We start from the raw sequence: 20,096 nt of genomic DNA, 5'->3' as shown, positions 1-20,096 counted from the left end.
TTACCTCAGGTTTTAAATTGGAAACTCTAGAACAAGTGGCAGCCTTTTTTGTGCTACCGTCGAGCGGTTAAAGTTAACGGACAAGGTTAGGGAAAGTTTGTAGAATAAAGTGGTGTAAAAGTTGCTCGTCTTTTCAAAACACAAACTTATTAATTTCAGGCAACATATCTTCTTTGGTTTACGTTGCAAAGAATGTAAACTAAGTGCTATTAGGTAGTAAAAGTGTAATTGTAATTGCTCTTTTTTTCTTATTTACCAGTCAACTGTCAGACTGTATATTTTTTAGCTCCGAAAGGTTTTTTTAAAACTGTCTTACGTTCTTTCTGTTTGTTTTTAAAGTAAAGACTAAAAGAAGATCGAAAAATTAAATGAAGAATGGCAGAACGAACTCTGTGGGAATGGAAAGTAGGTTTTAAATTTTTTGCTGTTCTATCTTAAAAGTCTTTTGCTTTGTCTGACTTCAAATGCTCAGTTTAAATTGAAGTAAAAAATAAACAAAACTAAATTCAAAAGCTGTAATTTCTTTAAGTAATCCACATTTAACAGTAAAAACTTCTTAAGAAGCCAACACTTAATTAGCAGGTTAATTATTTGGCAATTTTAATTTATAATATCCCAAACTGCCAAAGGCAACTTTAGACCGGATCAGGGCAACTGATATAACTCTATGTTCAAGTCGTAAAGTCGACCTTTCCGCATCAAGGATAAATATCTAAAAGTATTCCACCTAAATAATAAAGGTTAACAGGCAATATTAGCTACATCAACTTCAGTTTGTATTAACATTTGTAATATTTTTTTAAATTATTTTAGTATTTTGATTCATTGGAAAGTGCAAGAGAGGCTGTGGGTCAATTTGAAGATGACATGCAGACGGAACTTGTTAAAACTTACGACCATGTTTATGGTAAGTTTAACTGGATAATATGAACTACTGTAGACATTGTTTGATAACAGTTATAAAAACATCATTTCTACAATTTTGTGGAGTTTAATGGCATGTATAAATTAACACAATTTTAATTTGCTTGCTATCCGAAAATGTTATTGGCACAAACGCAGCGAACATTTGTGCTTGTATTTATTTATATACTAGCTAATTATTAATGCCTTATTGAAATTTAAATAAAAAACTGCCATTTGTGGTGCAGGGGAAAATTATCAGGGGTAGAGATTATTTAATAGTAATATACATTTAACCAAATTTAAAATATTTTAATAAATTTTTGGTTGTTTTATTTTTACTTCTTAGACCCAACCAAATGTAAAATACAAAAGGAAGAAGGAAGTTTGGATCCTTTTATTGTGTTAAGACACAGTGAACTTAAATGTAAAGGTTCAAAAGATTACATCAAGAAAGAAGTAGAAGGAAATGGTTTTGAAAATGGGGTAAAATTAGATTCTAGTTAAATTGGTAATTTAAGTAAATTTTAATGTGATTGCTTTATTATTATGGTGATCGTTGCCATTGCTTGCATTATTAAGTTATATTTTTTTGCCTTACACAAAATTTTTTAAAGCTGAATACTTTTAAGTAAAAATGTTCGGGGTAGTTTTTTGTAATAGAAATTTAAAGTTAAAAGCTTGCACTTTTAGCTGTACTAAGGAAGTGAAAAGCATAAAACAATCAATTTTTATTAAAAAGAAACTACTGAAGACATCAATAATATCACAAACCCTTAAAAGCTTAAATAATATTTGTTACGCTCTTTAAATATTGTTTTCAGTTGAGTAAGTTTTAATTTTTTTAGGACGAAGGTGAATGTGCTTTTAATACTTATAAAGGTTGGCGTAGAACAAATTGTTATTTGCAAATAATTATTCGAGAAATTATGAAATTTCCGGGATATCGAGAGTTTGTAAGTATCATTTTTTTATTTTCATAGTTATGTTTTAAAATTTTACATTTTCTAACGCTTTCCCATTTTCTGACGTTTTAAAATTTACATTTTACATTTTCTGTACATTTTCTTTACATTTTACATTTTTTACATTTTACATTTTCTGACGCTTTTTTTTAACCTTTAGTGTAAAAAAGACAAATTTAAAAAACTAACAATATAAAACTTTTAAAAACCAACAACATAAAAATGTTTAAAACTGCTTATTATTTTTAAGAAAATGTAAAACATATTTTAGATTTTCATTCATTTTATTATTTTACTTTTTCTAAAAGTTTTTTTAAAAAGCCATAGAAAATTTTGTATTCTGTATAGCTTTTGTCATGCAATTTAGAATTCCCTTGTTTCTGTAAGAAAAATTTAAAAAACAACCTACTTACTCACAGGCTGACCTTTCTGAAGAAAGTTCATTCCACAATGTAAAAAGAATTGACCGGAAAAAGATCAGGTCGGCGTTAGAAACTAATGACGAGCTTCTTATTAAGGAACTTGGTTGGTGCATCAAATTTCCACTTAACCCAATCCCTTGTTGTCATAACTCTGAAGATTGTGTTTCTCTACAGGTGAAATTTGTGAATAATTTATTTATTTTATAATTTGGTAAAGGGACCTAGCATTATTGTTACTGAAATTAATTAAAAAAATTAATGATTATTAATTTTAAGGTACTTACTAGTTGGACATCCTATGAGCCGCATTTTTGCTTTTTGTCAGCATTTTTTAAATTTAAACAATCAGCGTTTTTTTTAATTAAAGGATATAAACTAGCCATAATATATTATACTTTATTAACTAGGCCACATGAGGCCACATTATATAAAGTGTGATACAGTTGGTATTTTGTTAATTTTTATACCTGTATTTTTTTTAGTTGGAGTTAGAAACTGACAACTTTGAAACCAAAATGGATTTTTCTGGTGAACGTGAAGTTTATGAGGTAAGTAAAATAATTTAAGTTTTTTAAGTTTAAGCTACATTAAAAAATCCAATTTTCATTTAAAAGTTTCTTGTATAATTTGTAAAAAATGGTAATATAAGGCAGTTTTAACTTTCTTTAATTTAGGTTTTTCCAACTAAAGAATTTGCAAAAGCTGCAATAGAGAAATTTGAAATAACAACGATGTCTCAATTTATTGTTATTAACAGAAGAGCTTATGGTAATCATTTTATTTTAACTTGATTCTAAAAAAACAATAAGTTAATTTAATTTAAATTGACTTTAAAAACAAATTATATGCACTTTTTAAATTGGAATTTAGGTTTTCACGTATAGCATTATATGAAAATATATAAAACAGTTTTAAAAATGACAAGTTTAAATAAATTTACTCTAAATATAAAAATGCTACATTTATTAGTCGAAATTTGAATACAAAACACATTTTTATTAAGAATATCTATTTTTGACAATTTAAATGTGTTTTTAATATCGCAAACCAGTTAAAATTAAAATAGGGGAATTTTTTTTTAGACACTTCAAAAGGTAGAGTTAGATGGGATGAAACCACTTTAATTCCGTATTTAATTGCTGAGTCAGCACAGATGGAATGTAGACGAGCTAAAAACCGAAACCTGGAAAGTAATATGAAACGAAGAAGTTTAACACCAGTAAGTTATAATAAAAATTGATTTTTTTGCAAAAGTAAAACTTTTAATGTTATTTTAAGTTTATATAAACTGTATTAAGTTAGCATTGACCAAATTATACCTAAGAAATATGTTTTTTAAATTTTTTTTTTTTAAGTACATTTTTGTCTAAAATTTAAACTGTTTTTATTTGATTTAAAATACTGGTACTGTGAGTAGTTTTTTTTTTTTTTTTTTTAGAGAAAAACCCAAAGAAATGTGAAGAAGGAGCAGGGTGAGGAGGATAAATGTCCCATGTCTAAGAAAATGAATTGTAAAGCTACACTTTCTATTTATTCTGTTTACACTTTTCCACAATTTAGGGTAAGATTTTTGTAATTGAGTAATTATTTACTAAATAAACATTTCGAAAACCCTGTGACCGACAATGCCGTTTACCTACACTAAAATATGTTTTTCTATTAAATCCCTATCACCCTTACCAGCTTCTGTGAAATCCCCTTTAATTTAAAAAAAAATGTTAACCTCAATTATAATACAAATTATTTTCAAAAATTTGGTTTTTGGTGAAATGTTAATTTGGTCAAAATGGCTTTCTGTAATATAAACATTTCGTTGCTAATTCATTGATTTTTTTGTACTTCATGGTTCTATTTTTTTTATAGAATCATAAAGCACAACTGATCTCAAATTTTGGTAGTTTTTTCAACTAGGTTGAAAACTTAAATTAAAAAATGCTATTTAAACTATTTTCTTGTATTAAAATTTTATGTTTGATTTTAGATGACTAAAAATACAAAAAATTACAAAATGTTAAAAAGTCGAGCTTTAAAAACGGCCTTGCAACATGATTTAGATGTTTTGAAAATATTCGAATGTCGAGTTAAATTTCCTTCAAATGAACAACACACTCATCCACTAGGGGAGGTAGAATAAAAATCAAAATTTTTTTTTTAATTGGTTATTTAAATTTGTAGCTTATAAATTTTTTTTTTAATTAGTTTATAGTGTCATAAAATCGATTATATTTTATATAGATAGTGATAATTATTTTTTAACAAAAACTTGTTATTTTTAATTTAAGTTGTAGCTTTTGTTCTTGATTATTGTTTTAATTTTTTAACAATATTTTGAATGCTTAGGAGGCTGGTCTTTTGCAAGCGACAGATCGTAGGTTGCACGTTAAACTTCAAGAACTTACCGACAAAGGAATTTTTAACGTCACTGAACTACAAAAACGACTTGAATGTTATGTTGAAAACGAACTCTTTAAAGGCGAAATCCCTCCATCAAGATCAAACCGTCGATTTTACCCAAAAATTACTTACTTTCGACTCGGTGTATATAAGGCCAAGAAAAAACTCGAAAAAGAAGGAATTGATTTATTTAGTCGACACGCTAACTCGAAAAGTCGATCTTTGTCGGATAATATTCAAGCGATTGAAAGCATACAAGAGATTGAATCAAGTCCCACGACGACGGTTAGCGTGCCGGAGAACGCGCCATTTTCTCTGGAGGAACTGTTAGGTGAAGATCACAACGGGACAATAGTAAAGACTCAGGAATGTAATTATGAGCCTCAGGTAGAAATATGTAGGCTCGCGCTAAATACAAATTTCTCTATATCTTAAAAAATTTCTTAAGTTTGCCTTAAACCAACGCATTTAAACTACCTGTGAGGTTATTATGCGCTGTATTTGGCTCTAATCTTTGCGGTCCTGTACTGCGTATATGACTAGCAGGTGTAGTAGTCAGAACACTTGAATTCACTTTATCTATGGTTAGGTTTGATCCACACTGCTCTCATGCTGTAGCCTCTTGAGTAACATGCAATGAACGGTAAAAACTTCTGCTGTTACTTAATAAGCAGCTGAATTATCGTCCAGTTAAAATCAATTATGCCAAAGGCAACTCGAGACTTGGTCTAGGTCGGATAACGAAGATAAATATGTCTATACAGCAGAGCATGATAAAGACAACTTTTGTTTTATTAAAAATTATTTAAATGTAAGCCTATGTTGTTCTTAGGGACAAAATGAGTCGACTGTTTCAACAACGCAGCCCAACTCGTTTCAACCATTTGTAACCCAAAATCATGAACCTCAATCAGAAGGGGTCCAAAGTCAACTTCCCCCGGGGCCGGAACATGGGCTAATCGTGCAAAGCTGGCAGTCGAATGAAACCGAGGCACAGATGCAACGATCTATACACCATATAACTGACCTTCTTCAAAGCATACAAGACCATACAGTCGAGGTTAATTCAACACAGGCATTGCATCAAACTGAGAGTGACCTTGTGACCGTTTTAAATAATTTACGCCAATCTAGCGACCATGAAACTCTACGTAATCCGGTCGAAAATGAAAACAAAAGAGCTCTTTTGGAAGTTGCAAACGAATTATTTGACGATTTACCTCCCGAAAAACGTGCTAAGCAATAAATATTTTTCAGACTCCGTTTTATATCCTCATTTGATCGCGTTCTATGTTTGTTATCATGTTGTTTTGTTGTTGAATAAACTACACTGTTATCAGCATTTTTTTCTGATTAATAGAGTGCATCTGAGACCACGAAGACTTGGGTATTTCTAGTACAATACCGAATTTTTCCCTGAACTTGTGTGTGAATTTTACATATTTATATTGTTTAGGAAACATGTCTCATATTATATAAAAAAGTTTTGATTAATTAAGGGCTGACAAACGCACAAATAAAAAATTTTTCAAAACACAGAATTTGGCTAACCTATTTTTATTAAGTTAATTATTTTAAATATTTAATAAATGTTAATATGTAATTTGAAATTAAAAAATAACTTTACCATTTAAAACACAGTACACCAATTAACATACAGTTAAAATATTTAAAAATATTTTTAATATATAAGAAAGTTATGACATTTTTAATAAAAATATGTCATTTTTCAAAACATAAAATTATGTATTTTATTACAACATTCGAATAAAAAGGAATTCACGAAAATATTTTTAGAACAAAAATTACCTTTTCATGTTTTCAATGTTATTCTTTTGAGGCTACATTATCTTATCAGAATTTACCACGTGCCTGCGTGACGTCATCGCTAATAACAAATTACGTAGAAAAAAAATTTAATACAAAAATTAAATCAAAAATTAGTCGAATCGTTAATATCGCAGTACACCAACGAAGTTATAAATAAATATTTTGAAAAATTATCAATATTTAACAATTAAAATATTTAAAAATATTTTTAATATATAAGAAAGTTATGACACTTTCACAAAAAACTTGTCATTTTTCAAAACGCAAAATTTTATATTTTATTAGAACCTCGTTGACCTAACTAACATTCAAAAAAAGGAATTCACGAAAATATTTTACAGAACAAAAGTTACGCTACCTTTTCATATTTTCCATGTTATCTTTTTTAGGCTACATTATCTTATCAGAACTTACCACGTGCCTGTGTGACGTCATCGCTAATAACAAATTACGTATAAAAAAATGTAATACAAAAATTAGTCGATTCGTTAAAATCGCAGTACACCAACGACGTTATAAATAAATATTTGAAAAATTATCAATATTTAACAATTAAAATATTTAAAAATATTTTTAATATATAAGAAAGTTATAACACTTTTACAAAAAACTTGTCATTTTTTAAAACACAAAATTTTATATTTTATTAGCACCGCGTTGACTGAACTAACATACAAGATGAAGAAATTCAAAAAAATAATTAATAAAACAAAAGTTACAGCATTTTTATATATCGAGGAGGCCTACTTGTGTTACCTTATCAGCGCTTGTTCACGTTTTTTTGTGACGTCAGCACCAATAACAATTTTTAAAAAAAATTTGAAAACGAAATTTAATATTAAAAAATGATTTTACCATCGGAACCGCAGTACACCAACAAACTTATTTATAAAATATTTAAAAAAAACGATGAATATCCAAGAACATTATGACAGTTTTACTTAATTTGTGTCAATTTTCAAAACACGAAATTATGTGTTTTATTAGAACTGCGTTGACCTAACTAACATTTAAGATAAATAAAAATAATCAATAAAACAAAAGTTCCAGCAATTTTTGTGTTTTGTTTTAAGTTCGATGACACCACCAACGTCTTGTTATGGGTCACGGTCGCAATGCAGATAGACATTTTAATTTTATTGGAGTGGCGTTCACTATGCCCTTGGAATAATTTATTTAGTAAGGCTATTTAAATGAATTTTTTAACTTTTTTTTTATTTTTTTTTATATTTTAGTATGTGCAATTTGATGTATACCTAGCATTGTAACTGCTAAATAGCAACATCGATAGCTTGATGCGTTAGGCGACCGACTTCGAATCCCTTGTCCCCAGTTCGAATCCCAGTAGTTTTACTGAATATTTCCATGAATTTCTTTATCTTGAATGTTAGTTAAGTCAACGCGGTTCTAATAAAATACATAATTTTATTTTTTGAAAGATGACATATTTTTAATAAAACTGTCATAACTTTCTTGAATAATAATATTTTTCAAAATTATTTTATATTTATGTTAATTGGCATATTGCTGTTTGAAAGGTACAATTAATTTTTGATTTAAATTTTTTTTTTCATCAATTTTTTGGTAGGTGACGTCACAAAATCACGTGGACAGGCGCTTATAATGTAATATAAGTAAGTCAACTTGCGATATATAAAAGTGCTGTAACTTTTGTTTTACTAATTATTTCTATGAATTTCTTTATCTTGAATGTTAGTTAGGTCAACGCGGTTCTAATAAAATACATAATTTTATTTTTTGAAAGATGACACATTTTTAGCAAAACTGTCATAACTTTTTTGAATAATAATATTTTTCAAAATTATTATGGTTCGAAATCTTAGAAGGTTGTTATTAATTTTTAAAATTTTAGTCAATTGTATATCATGATATTAGTAACTCAAAACTGAATTAAAATTTTAATTTTTAATCACTAATTACTAATTAATAGGTGTTTGTTTATTTAAATTTAAAGATTGTTATTAGGTTTTCAAATTTTGGTCGGTTTTATCTTATAATATTTATAATTCGAAAATAAATTAAAAAATAATTCTTTTATGTTTTTTATATTTAAATGCTGGTTTGTTCATTAAAAATTAAAGTTCGACATTAAGCATTAAAAATTTGGTATGATGTATTTTATAATATAAGTAATTAAAAAACATATTAGAAAAATAATTTTCGTTAATTTATCATATTTAAATGCTTGTTTATTTAATAAAAATCAATTTTAAGAATTTAAAATTTACTATAATTTATATCCTAATATCACCAACTTAAAACTGGGTTAAATATTAGTTTTTGTTTGTATTATATATATAAATGCTTGTTTGTTTATTTAAAATCAAACGTTTGTAATATTCTTAGTTAATGTTTATGCATATCTTTTTTATTTATAAAAATTTATGTTAAAAATAATCAAATATTTTGAACCATATTTTATTTATCAAATAAATCTATTTTTTTATTATTACAAGTGCTTACTTAAGCTATGTATACAATTTTGCATCATTAAAAGGTCGTGGCAGTTAGCTCAGTGCGAAAGGCTCACAACTCTCAGTGCTGAGTTCCGAATTTTGGTTCCCAACTTAGACCCCTCAAAAAAATCAACTTACCAATTTTTTGTATTTTGGGTACATATGATCACGTGACCTACACACTAGTAAAAACATTTAAAATTTTTTTTTTTTTGAAATCAAAAGATAACTATACCAATAAAACCGCACTGTTCTAACAGCCGCGCTTGCAAAAATTTTTAGCAAACATTAATATTTCCGAGAGTTATGACAAGTTTATGACATTAATTTTTAAATTTTTTTAGAACTGTTTTGGTATAACTAATGCTCAAGAGACGACATTTTGACCTAATTAAACCCAAAATAAAAATTACCTCAAACTTTTGTTTTACTGAAAATTTTCGCGAAATGTTTTATCTTGAATGTTAGTTAGGCCAATGTGCGTCTAATAAAATACAAAATTTTAGGTTTTGAGATTTCATAAATTTTTAATAAAAGTTTCATAACTTTTATGAATATTATTATTTTTGAAAAATATTATGTAAACACGGTAATTGGACCTGTGCGGTTCCTAACACAACAATTATTTTTCGATTTAAAATTTTTTATTTTTTTTCAAAAGATTTGTATGCAATATCATTGGCCAAAAATATCACGTGACCTAATGAAAACCAAAATAAAAATTACCTCAAACTTTTGTTTTACTGAAAATTTTCGCGAAATGTTTTATATTGAATGTTAGTTAGGCCAATGTGCGTCTAATCAAATACAAAATTTTAGGTTTTGAGATTTCATAAATTTTTAATAAAAGTTTCATAACTTTTATGAATATTAATATTTTCGAAAAATATTATGTAAACACGGTAATCGGAACTATGCCGTTCTAACACAACAATTATTTTTCGAATTAAAATTTTTAATTTTTTTTCAAAAAATTTGTATGCAATATCATTGGCCAAAAATATCACGTGAAATAATTAAACCCAAAATAAAAATTATCTCAAACTTTGGTTCTACTCAAAATTTTTGCAAACTGTTTAATCTTGAATGTTAGTTAAGCCAATGCGCGCCTAATTAAATATAAAATTTCAGATTTTTAGATTTCATAAATTTTTAATAAAAGTTTCATAACTTTTATGAATATTAATATTTTCGAAAAATATTTTGTAAACACGGTAATTGGACCTGTGCGGTTCTAACACAACAATTATTTTTCGATTTAAAATTTTTGATTTTTTTTAAAAAAATTTGTATGCAATATCATTGGCCAAATATATCACGTGACCTAATTAAACCCAAAATAAAAATTACCTCAAACTTTTGTTTTACTGAAAATTTTACCGAAATGTTTTATCTTGAATGTTAGTTAGGCCAAAGCGCGTCTAATAAAATACAAAATTTTAGGTGTTGAGATTTCATAAATTTTTATTAAAAGTATCATAACTTTTATGAATATTAATATTTTCAAAAAATATTAGGTAAACACGGTAATCAGACCTGTGCAGTTCTAACACAACAATTATTTTTCGATTTAAAATTTTTTATTTTTTTTCAAAAAATTTGTATGCAATATCATTGGCCAAAAATATCACGTGACCTAATTAAACCCAAAATAAAAATTACTTCAAACTTTTGTTTTACTGAAAATTTTCGCGAAATGTTTTATCTTGAATGTTAGTTAGGCCAATGTGCGTCTAATAAAATACAAATTTTTAGGTTTTGAGATTTCATAAATTTTTAATAAAAGTTTCATAACTTTTATGAATATTAATATTTTTGAAAAATATTTTGTAAACACGGTAATTGGACCTGTGCGGTTCTAACACAACAATTATTTTTCGATTTAAAATTTTTTATTTTTTTTCAAAAAATTTGTATGCAATATCATTGGCCAAAAATATCATGTGACCTAATTAAACCCAAAATAAAAATTACCTCAAACTTTTGTTTTACTGAAAATTTTCGCGAAATGTTTTAACTTGAATGTTAGTTAGGCCAATGTGCGTCTAATAAAATACAAAATTTTAGGTTTTGAGATTTCATAAATTTTTAATAAAAGTTTCATAACTTTTATGAATATTAATATTTTTGTAAAATATTTTGTAAACACGGTAATTGGACCTGTGCGGTTCTAACACAACAATTATTTTTCGATTGAAAATTTTTTATTTTTTTTCAAAAAATTTGTATGCAATATCATTGGCCAAAAATATCACGTGACCTAATTAAACCCAAAATAAAAATTACCTCAAACTTTTGTTTTACTGAAAATTTTTGCGAAATGTTTTATCTTGAATGTTAGTTAGGCCAATGTGCGTCTAATAAAATACAAAATTTTAGGTTTTGAGATTTCATAAATTTTTAATAAAAGTTTCATAACTTTTATGAATATTAATATTTTTGAAAAATATTTTGTAAACTCGGTAATTGGACCTGTGCGGTTCTAACACAACAATTATTTTTCGATTTAAAATTTTTAATTTTTTTTCAAAAAATTTGTATGCAATATCATTGGCAAAAATATCACGTGACCTAATAAAACCCAAAATAAAAATTACCTCAAACTTTTGTTTTACTGAAAATTTTTGCGAAATGTTTTATCTTAAATGTTAGTTAGGCCAATGCGCGTGTAATAAAATACAAAATTTTAGGTTTTGAGATTTCATAAATTTTTAATAAAAGTTTCATAACTTTTATGAATATTAATATTTTTGTAAAATATTTTGTAAACACGATAATTGGACCTGTGCGGTTCTAACACAACAATTATTTTTCGATTGAAAATTTTTTATTTTTTTTCAAAAAATTTGTATGCAATATCATTGGCCAAAAATATCACGTGACCTAATTAAACCCAAAATAAAAATTACCTCAAACTTTTGTTTTACTGAAAATTTTTGCGAAATGTTTTATCTTGAATGTTAGTTAGGCTTTGGCCAAAAATATCACGTGACCTAATTAAACCCAAAATAAAAATTACCTCAAACTTTTGTTTTACTGAAAATTTTTGCGAAATGTTTTATCTTGAATGTTAGTTAGGCCAATGTGCGTCTAATAAAATACAAAATTTTAGGTTTTGAGATTTCATAAATTTTTAATAAAAGTTTCATAACTTTTATGAATATTAATATTTTTGAAAAATATTTTGTAAACACGGTAATTGGACCTGTGCGGTTCTAACACAACAATTATTTTTCGATTTAAAATTTTTAATTTTTTTTCAAAAAATTTGTATGCAATATCATTGGCCAAAAATATCACGTGACCTAATGAAAACCAAAATAAAAATTACCTTAAACTTTTGTTTTACTGAAAAGTTTCGCGAAATGTTTTATATTGAATTAAACTTTTGTTTTACTGAAAAGTTTCGCGAAATGTTTTATATTGAATGTTAGTTAGGCCAATGCGCGTGTAATAAAATACAAAATTTTAGGTTTTGAGATTTCATAAATTTTTAATAAAAGTTTCTTAACTTTTATGAATATTAATATTTTTGTAAAATATCTTGTCAACACGGTAATTGGACCTGTGCGGTTCTAACACAACAATTATTTTTCGATTTAAAATATTTTATTTTTTTTCAAAAAATTTGTATGCAATATCATTGGCCAAAAATATCACGTGACCTAATTAAATCCAAAATAAAAATTACCTCAAACTTTTGTTTTACTGAAAATTTTCGCAAAATGTTTTATCTTGAATGTTAGTTAGGCCAATGTGCGTCTAATAAAATACAAATTTTTAGGTTTTGAGATTTCATAAATTTTTAATAAAAGTTTCATAACTTTTATGAATATTAATATTTTCGAAAAATATTTTGTCAACACGGTAATTGGACCTGTGCGGTTCTAACACAACAATTATTTTTCGATTTAAAATATTTTATTTTTTTTCAAAAAATTTGTATGCAATATCATTGGCCAAAAATATCACGTGACCTAATTTAACCCAAAATAAAAATTACCTCAAACTTTTGTTTTACTGAAAATTTTCGCGAAATGTTTTATCTTGAATGTTAGTTAGGCCAATGTGCGTCTAATAAAATACAAATTTTTAGGTTTTGAGATTTCATAAATTTTTAATAAAAGTTTCATAACTTTTATGAATATTAATATTTTTGAAAAATATTTTGTAAACACGGTAATTGGACCTGTGCGGTTCTAACACAACAATTATTTTTCGATTTAAAATTTTTTATTTTTTTTCAAAAAATTTGTATGCAATATCATTGGCCAACAATATCACGTGACCTAATTAAACCCAAAATAAAAATTACCTCAAACTTTTGTTTTACTGAAAATTTTTGCGAAATGTTTTATCTTGAATGTTAGTTAGGCCAATGTGCGTCTAATAAAATACAAAATTTTAGGTTTTGAGATTTCATAAATTTTTAATAAAAGTTTCATAACTTTTATGAATATTAATATTTTTGAAAAATATTTTGTAAACACGGTAATTGGACCTGTGCGGTTCTAACACAACAATTATTTTTCGATTTAAAATTTTTGATTTTTTTTCAAAAAATTTGTATGCAATATCATTGGCCAAAAATATCACGTGACCTAATTAAACCCAAAATAAAAATTACCTCAAACTTTTTTTTTACTGAAAATTTTCGCGAAATGTTTTATCTTGAATGTTAGTTAGGCCAATGTGCGTCTAATGAAATACAAAATTCTAGGTTTTGAGATTTCATAAATTTTTAATAAAAGTTTCATATTTTTTATGAATATTAATATTTTCGAAAAATATTTTGTAAACACGGTAATTGGACCTATGCGGTTCTAACACAACAATTATTTTTCGATTTAAAATATTTTATTTTTTTTCAAAAAATTTGTATGCAATATCATTGGCAAAAATATCACGTGACTTAATGAAAACCAAAATAAAAATTACCTCAAACTTTCGTTTTACTGAAAATTTTCGCGAAATGTTTTATCTTGAATGTTAGTTAGGCCAATGCGCTCCTAAATAAATATAAAATTTCAGATTTTGAAATTTCATAAATTTTTAATAAAAGTTTCATAACTTTTATGAATATTAATATTTTCGAAAAATATTTTGTAAACACGGTAATTGGATCTGTGCGGTTCTAACACAACAATTATTTTTCGATTTAAAGTTTTAAATTTTTTTTCAAAAAATTTGTATACAATATCATTGGCTAAAAATATCACGTGACCCAATTAAACCTAAAATAAAAATTACCTCAAACTTTTGTTTTACTGAAAATTTTCGCGAAATGTTTTATCTTGAATGTTAGTTAGACCAATGTGCGTCTAATAAAATACAAAATTTTAGGTTTTGAGATTTCATAAATTTTTAATAAAAGTTTCATAACTTTTATGAATATTAATATTTTTGAAAAATATTTTGTAAACACGGTAATTGGACATGTGCGGTTCTAACACAACAATTATTTTTCGATTTTAAATTTTTAATTTTTTTTCAAAAAATTTGTATGCAATATCATTGGCCAAAAATATCACGTGACCTAATAAAAACCAAAATAAAAATTACCTCAAACTTTTGTTTTACTGAAAATTTTCGCGAAATGTTTTATCTTGAATGTTAGTTAGGCCAATGTGCGTCTAATAAAATACAAAATTTTAGGTTTTGAGATTTCATAAATTTTTAATAAAAGTTTCATAACTTTTATGAATATTAATATTTTTGAAAAATATTTTGTAAACACGGTAATTGGACCTGTGCGGTTCTAACACAACAATTATTTTTCGATTTAAAATTTTTTATTTTTTTTCAAAAAATTTGTATGCAATATCATTGGCCAAAAATATCACGTGACCTAATTAAACCCAAAATAAAAATTACCTCAAACTTTTGTTTTACTGAAAATTTTCGCGAAATGTTTTATCTTAAATGTTAGTTAGGCCAATGCGCGTGTAATAAAATACAAAATTTTAGGTTTTGAGATTTCATAAATTTTTAATAAAAGTTTCATAACTTTTATGAATGTTAATATTTTTGTAAAATATTTTGTAAACACGGTAATTGGACCTGTGCGGTTCTAAAACAACAATTATTTTTCGATTTAAAATTTTTTATTTTTTTGAAAAAAATTTGTATGCAATACCATTGGCCAAAAATATCACGTGACCTAATTAAACCCAAAATAAAAATTACCTCAAACTTTTGTTTTACTGAAAATTTTCGCAAAATGTTTTATCTTGAATGTTAGTTAGGCCAATTACGTCTAATGAAATACAAAATTTTAGGTTTTGAGATTTCATAAATTTTTAATAAAAGTTTCATAACTTTTATGAATATTAATATTTTTGAAAAATATTTTGTAAACACGGTAATTGGACATGTGCGGTTCTAACACAACAATTATTTTTCGATTTTAAATTTTTAATTTTTTTTCAAAAAATTTGTATGCAATATCATTGGCCAAAAATATCACGTGACCTAATAAAAACCAAAATAAAAATTACCTCAAACTTTTGTTTTACTGAAAATTTTCGCGAAATGTTTTATCTTGAATGTTAGTTAGGCCAATGTGCGTCTAATAAAATACAAAATTTTAGGTTTTGAGATTTCATAAATTTTTAATAAAAGTTTCATAACTTTTATGAATATTAATATTTTTGAAAAATATTTTGTAAACACGGTAATTGGACCTGTGCGGTTCTAACACAACAATTATTTTTCGATTTAAAATTTTTTATTTTTTTTCAAAAAATTTGTATGCAATATCATTGGCCAAAAATATCACGTGACCTAATTAAACCCAAAATAAAAATTACCTCAAACTTTTGTTTTACTGAAAATTTTCGCGAAATGTTTTATCTTAAATGTTAGTTAGGCCAATGCGCGTGTAATAAAATACAAAATTTTAGGTTTTGAGATTTCATAAATTTTTAATAAAAGTTTCATAACTTTTATGAATGTTAATATTTTTGTAAAATATTTTGTAAACACGGTAATTGGACCTGTGCGGTTCTAAAACAACAATTATTTTTCGATTTAAAATTTTTTATTTTTTTGAAAAAAATTTGTATGCAATACCATTGGCCAAAAATATCACGTGACCTAATTAAACCCAAAATAAAAATTACCTCAAACTTTTGTTTTACTGAAAATTTTCGCAAAATGTTTTATCTTGAATGTTAGTTAGGCCAATTACGTCTAATGAAATACAAAATTTTAGGTTTTGAGATTTCATAAATTTTTAATAAAAGTTTCATATTTTTTATGAATATTAATATTTTCGAAAAATATTTTGTAAACACGGTAATTGGACCTGTGCGGTTCTAACACAACAATTATTTTTTGATTTAAAATATTTTATTTTTTTTCAAAAAATTTGTATGCAATATCATTGGCCAAAAATATCACGTGACTTAATGAAAACCAAAATAAAAATTACCTCAAACTTTCGTTTTACTGAAAATTTTTGCGAAATGTTTTATCTTGAATGTTAGTTAGACCAATGCGCGCCTAAATAAATATAAAATTTCAGATTTTGAGATTTCATAAATTTTTAATAAAAGTTTCATAACTTTTATGAATATTAATATTTTCGAAAAATATTTTGTAAACACGGTAATTGGATCTGTGCGGTTCTAACACAACAATTATTTTTCGATTTAAAATTTTTTATTTTTTTAAAAAAAATTTGTATGCAATATCATTGGCCAAAAATATCACGAGACCTAATTAAACCCAAAATAAAAATTACCTCAAACTTTTGTTTTACTGAAAATTTTCGCGAAATGTTTTATCTTGAATGTTAGTTAGGCCAATGTGCGTCTAATAAAATACAAAATTTTAGGTTTTGAGATTTCATAAATTTTTAATAAAAGTTTCATAACTTTTATGAATATTAATATTTTTGAAAAATATTTTGTAAACACGGTAATTGGACCTGTGCGGTTCTAACACAACAATTATTTTTTGATTTAAAATTTTTTATTTTTTTTCAAAAAATTTGTATGCATTATCATTGGCCAAAAATATCACGTGACCTAATTAAACCCAAAATAAAAATTACCTCAAACTTTTGTTTTACTGAAAATTTTCGCGAAATGTTTTATCTTGAATGTTAGTTAGGCCAATGCGCGTCTAATAAAATACAAAATTTTAGGTTTTGAGATTTCATAAATTTTTAATAAAAGTTTCATAACTTTTATAAATATTAATATTTTCGAAAAATATTTTGTAAACACGGTAATTGGACCTGTGCGGTTCTAACACAACAATTATTTTTCGATTTAAAATTTTTTATTTTTTTAAAAAAAATTTGTATGCAATATCATTGGCCAAAAATATCACGAGACCTAATTAAACCCAAAATAAAAATTACCTCAAACTTTTGTTTTACTGAAAATTTTCGCGAAATGTTTTATCTTGAATGTTAGTTAGGCCAATGTGCGTCTAATAAAATACAAAATTTTAGGTTTTGAGATTTCATAAATTTTTAATAAAAGTTTCATAACTTTTATGAATATTAATATTTTTGAAAAATATTTTGTAAACACGGTAATTGGACCTGTGCAGTTCTAACACAACAATTATTTTTCGATTTAAAATTTTTTATTTTTTTTCAAAAAATTTGTATGCATTATCATTGGCCAAAAATATCACGTGACCTAATTAAACCCAAAATAAAAATTACCTCAAACTTTTGTTTTACTGAAAATTTTCGCGAAATGTTTTATCTTGAATGTTAGTTAGGCCAATGCGCGTCTAATAAAATACAAAATTTTAGGTTTTGAGATTTCATAAATTTTTAATAAAAGTTTCATAACTTTTATAAATATTAATATTTTCGAAAAATATTTTGTAAACACGGTAATTGGACCTGTGCGGTTTGAACACAACAATTATTTTTCGAATTAAAATTTTTTATTTTCTTTCAAAAAATATGTATGCAATATCATTGGCCAAAAATATCACGTGACCTAATTAAACCCAAAATAAAAATTATCTCAAACTTTTGTTTTACTGAAAATTTTCGCAAAATGTTTTATCTTGAATGTTAGTTAGGCCAATGTGCGTCTAATAAAATACAAAATTTTAGGTTTTGAGATTTCATTAATTTTTAATAAAAGTGTCATAACTTTTATGAATATTAATATTTTCGAAAAATATTATGTAAACACGGTAATTGGACCTGTGCGGTTCTAACACAACAATTATTTTTCGATTTAAAATTTTTGATTTTTTTTCAAAAAATTTGTATGCAATATGATTGGCCAAAAATATCACGTGACCTAATTAAACCCAAAATAAAAATTACCTCAAACTTTTGTTTTACTGAAAATTTTTGCGAAATGTTTTATCTTGAATGTTAGTTAGGCCAATGTGCGTCTAATAAAATACAAAATTTTAGGTTTTGAGATTTTATAAATTTTTAATAAAAGTTTCATAACTTTTATGAATATTAATATTTTTGAACAATATTTTGTAAACACGGTAATTGGATCTGTGCGGTTCTAACACAACAATTATATTTCGATTTAAAATTTTTTATTTTTTTAAAAAAAATTTGTATACAATATCATTGGCCAAAAATATCATGTGACCTAATTAAACCCAAAATAAAAATTACCTCAAACTTTTGTTTTACTGAAAATTTTTGCAAAATGTTTTATCTTGAATGTTAGTTATGCCACAGCGCGTCTAATGAAATACAAAACAAAAAGTCAAAAAAACAAAAATTTGAGCACTTTTTTCTTTGCGTATTCATGATATAAATTTTTTTTATATTACAGGTCGTGACTATAGCTATGCGTGAAAAAAATAAATGAAAAAAAAATTATTTTCAATGGGGAAGCTGGGTTTCGAACCTTAGACTTTTCTACTTACAACGTATGGCATTACGCGATGAGCTAACGGACTCGATATATTAGTGTTACTTATTTATATACATATGTTTGCAAGAGACTTTCGATAATAAAAAAATATTATGATCAATTTTATTAAACAAAAATGATTTTATAAAGTTGAACAACCGATGTTGTTATGTGTTGTAATGATCAATACTGCCTGTAAAACAAAAAATATATTTAATAAAATATTACATAACGTAATTTGAAAACTTAAATTACACGCGATATATGAATATAAACTGTATACGTAATATAAAAATGATGTAATTTTTGTTCTGTTCAATATTTTTTGAATTTTTTTTTATCTTAGGTGTTCTTTTGAGTGTTTTAACATAAATATAATCTTAAGTTAAAGTAACGACATCCAACTATTTTGAAGTACTTTAAAAATAAAATTTTACTATGATTGTTTAAGCCAAACACATTTTAAAAGTTAAAGCAAACGAGCCTAAAACCTAAAAGTAATCAACAAATTAAATTTATTTAAACTTGATAAACGCAGAAATGAATTTTGTGATCGTCAGTAGAGATATAACAATATAAGAGATATAACAAGACACTTTGGCACGAAGAAATACTTTTGTAAACAGTTAATATTAATAACATGTTAAAACTATGAATTTAACTTCGTCATTTTTAGGTTGAACTTGATGAAGTTCTTTTGTTAACCTTCCAACTATTTACGTGAAAGCGAAAAAAACCTAATCAAAAAGAAAAAAGAAATTACAATTTTCTTCAAGACGCTATCACTAATTACTAATTAAAGGGTGTTTCTTTATTAAAATTTAAAGGTTGTTATTAATTTTTCAAATCTTGGTCAATTGTATATCATGATATTAGTAACTTAAAACTGAATTAAAATTTTAATTTTTAATCACTAAATACTAACTAATAGGTGTTTGTTTATTAAAATTTAAAGGTTTTGTTGTTAATTTTTTAAATCTTGGTCAATTGTATATCATGATATTACTAACTCGAAAGAAAATAGAATTTTAATTTTTATCACTAATTACTAATTAATAAGTGTTTGTTTATTAAAACTCAAAGGTTGTTGTAAATTTTTTAATTTTTTGTCAAATGTATATCATGATATTAGTAACTCAAAAATAAATTAAAATTCTAATTTTTGTCACTAATTACTAATTAATAGGTGTTTGTTTATTTAAATTTAAAGATTGTTATTAGGTTTTTAAAGTTTGGTCGGTTATA

The 20,096-nt window shown here is 25.4% G+C and overlaps 1 protein-coding gene across 2 annotated transcripts; it reads left to right on the top strand.

Moving 5' to 3' along the window:
• Window positions 1-77: 77 nt before the first annotated feature.
• LOC145760527 (uncharacterized) lies at window positions 78-6,020 on the top strand. 2 transcript variants are annotated; one of them, XM_082574452.1, is made up of 13 exons: window positions 78-213; window positions 340-405; window positions 814-907; window positions 1,253-1,389; window positions 1,752-1,859; window positions 2,288-2,464; window positions 2,773-2,838; window positions 2,965-3,058; window positions 3,373-3,509; window positions 3,729-3,851; window positions 4,272-4,415; window positions 4,631-5,071; window positions 5,517-6,020. In XM_082574452.1, exons 2-13 carry the CDS (start codon window positions 376-378, stop codon window positions 5,928-5,930), a joined length of 1,965 nt encoding a protein of 654 aa, XP_082430578.1. In that variant the 5' UTR covers window positions 78-213; window positions 340-375; the 3' UTR covers window positions 5,931-6,020. The 2 variants fall into 2 exon arrangements, with proteins under 2 accessions (XP_082430578.1, XP_082430570.1); XM_082574444.1 differs by lacking the exon at window positions 78-213 and having other exon boundaries at window positions 230-405.
• Window positions 6,021-20,096: the final 14,076 nt, after the last annotated feature.

This window comes from Corella eumyota, chromosome 1, assembly GCF_963082875.1.
Source record: "Corella eumyota chromosome 1, kaCorEumy4.1, whole genome shotgun sequence".
Classification (NCBI taxonomy): Eukaryota; Metazoa; Chordata; class Ascidiacea; order Phlebobranchia; family Corellidae; genus Corella; species Corella eumyota.
The sequence above is the reverse complement of the archived record's forward strand: the minus strand, read 5'-3'. Positions and strand labels throughout refer to the sequence as shown.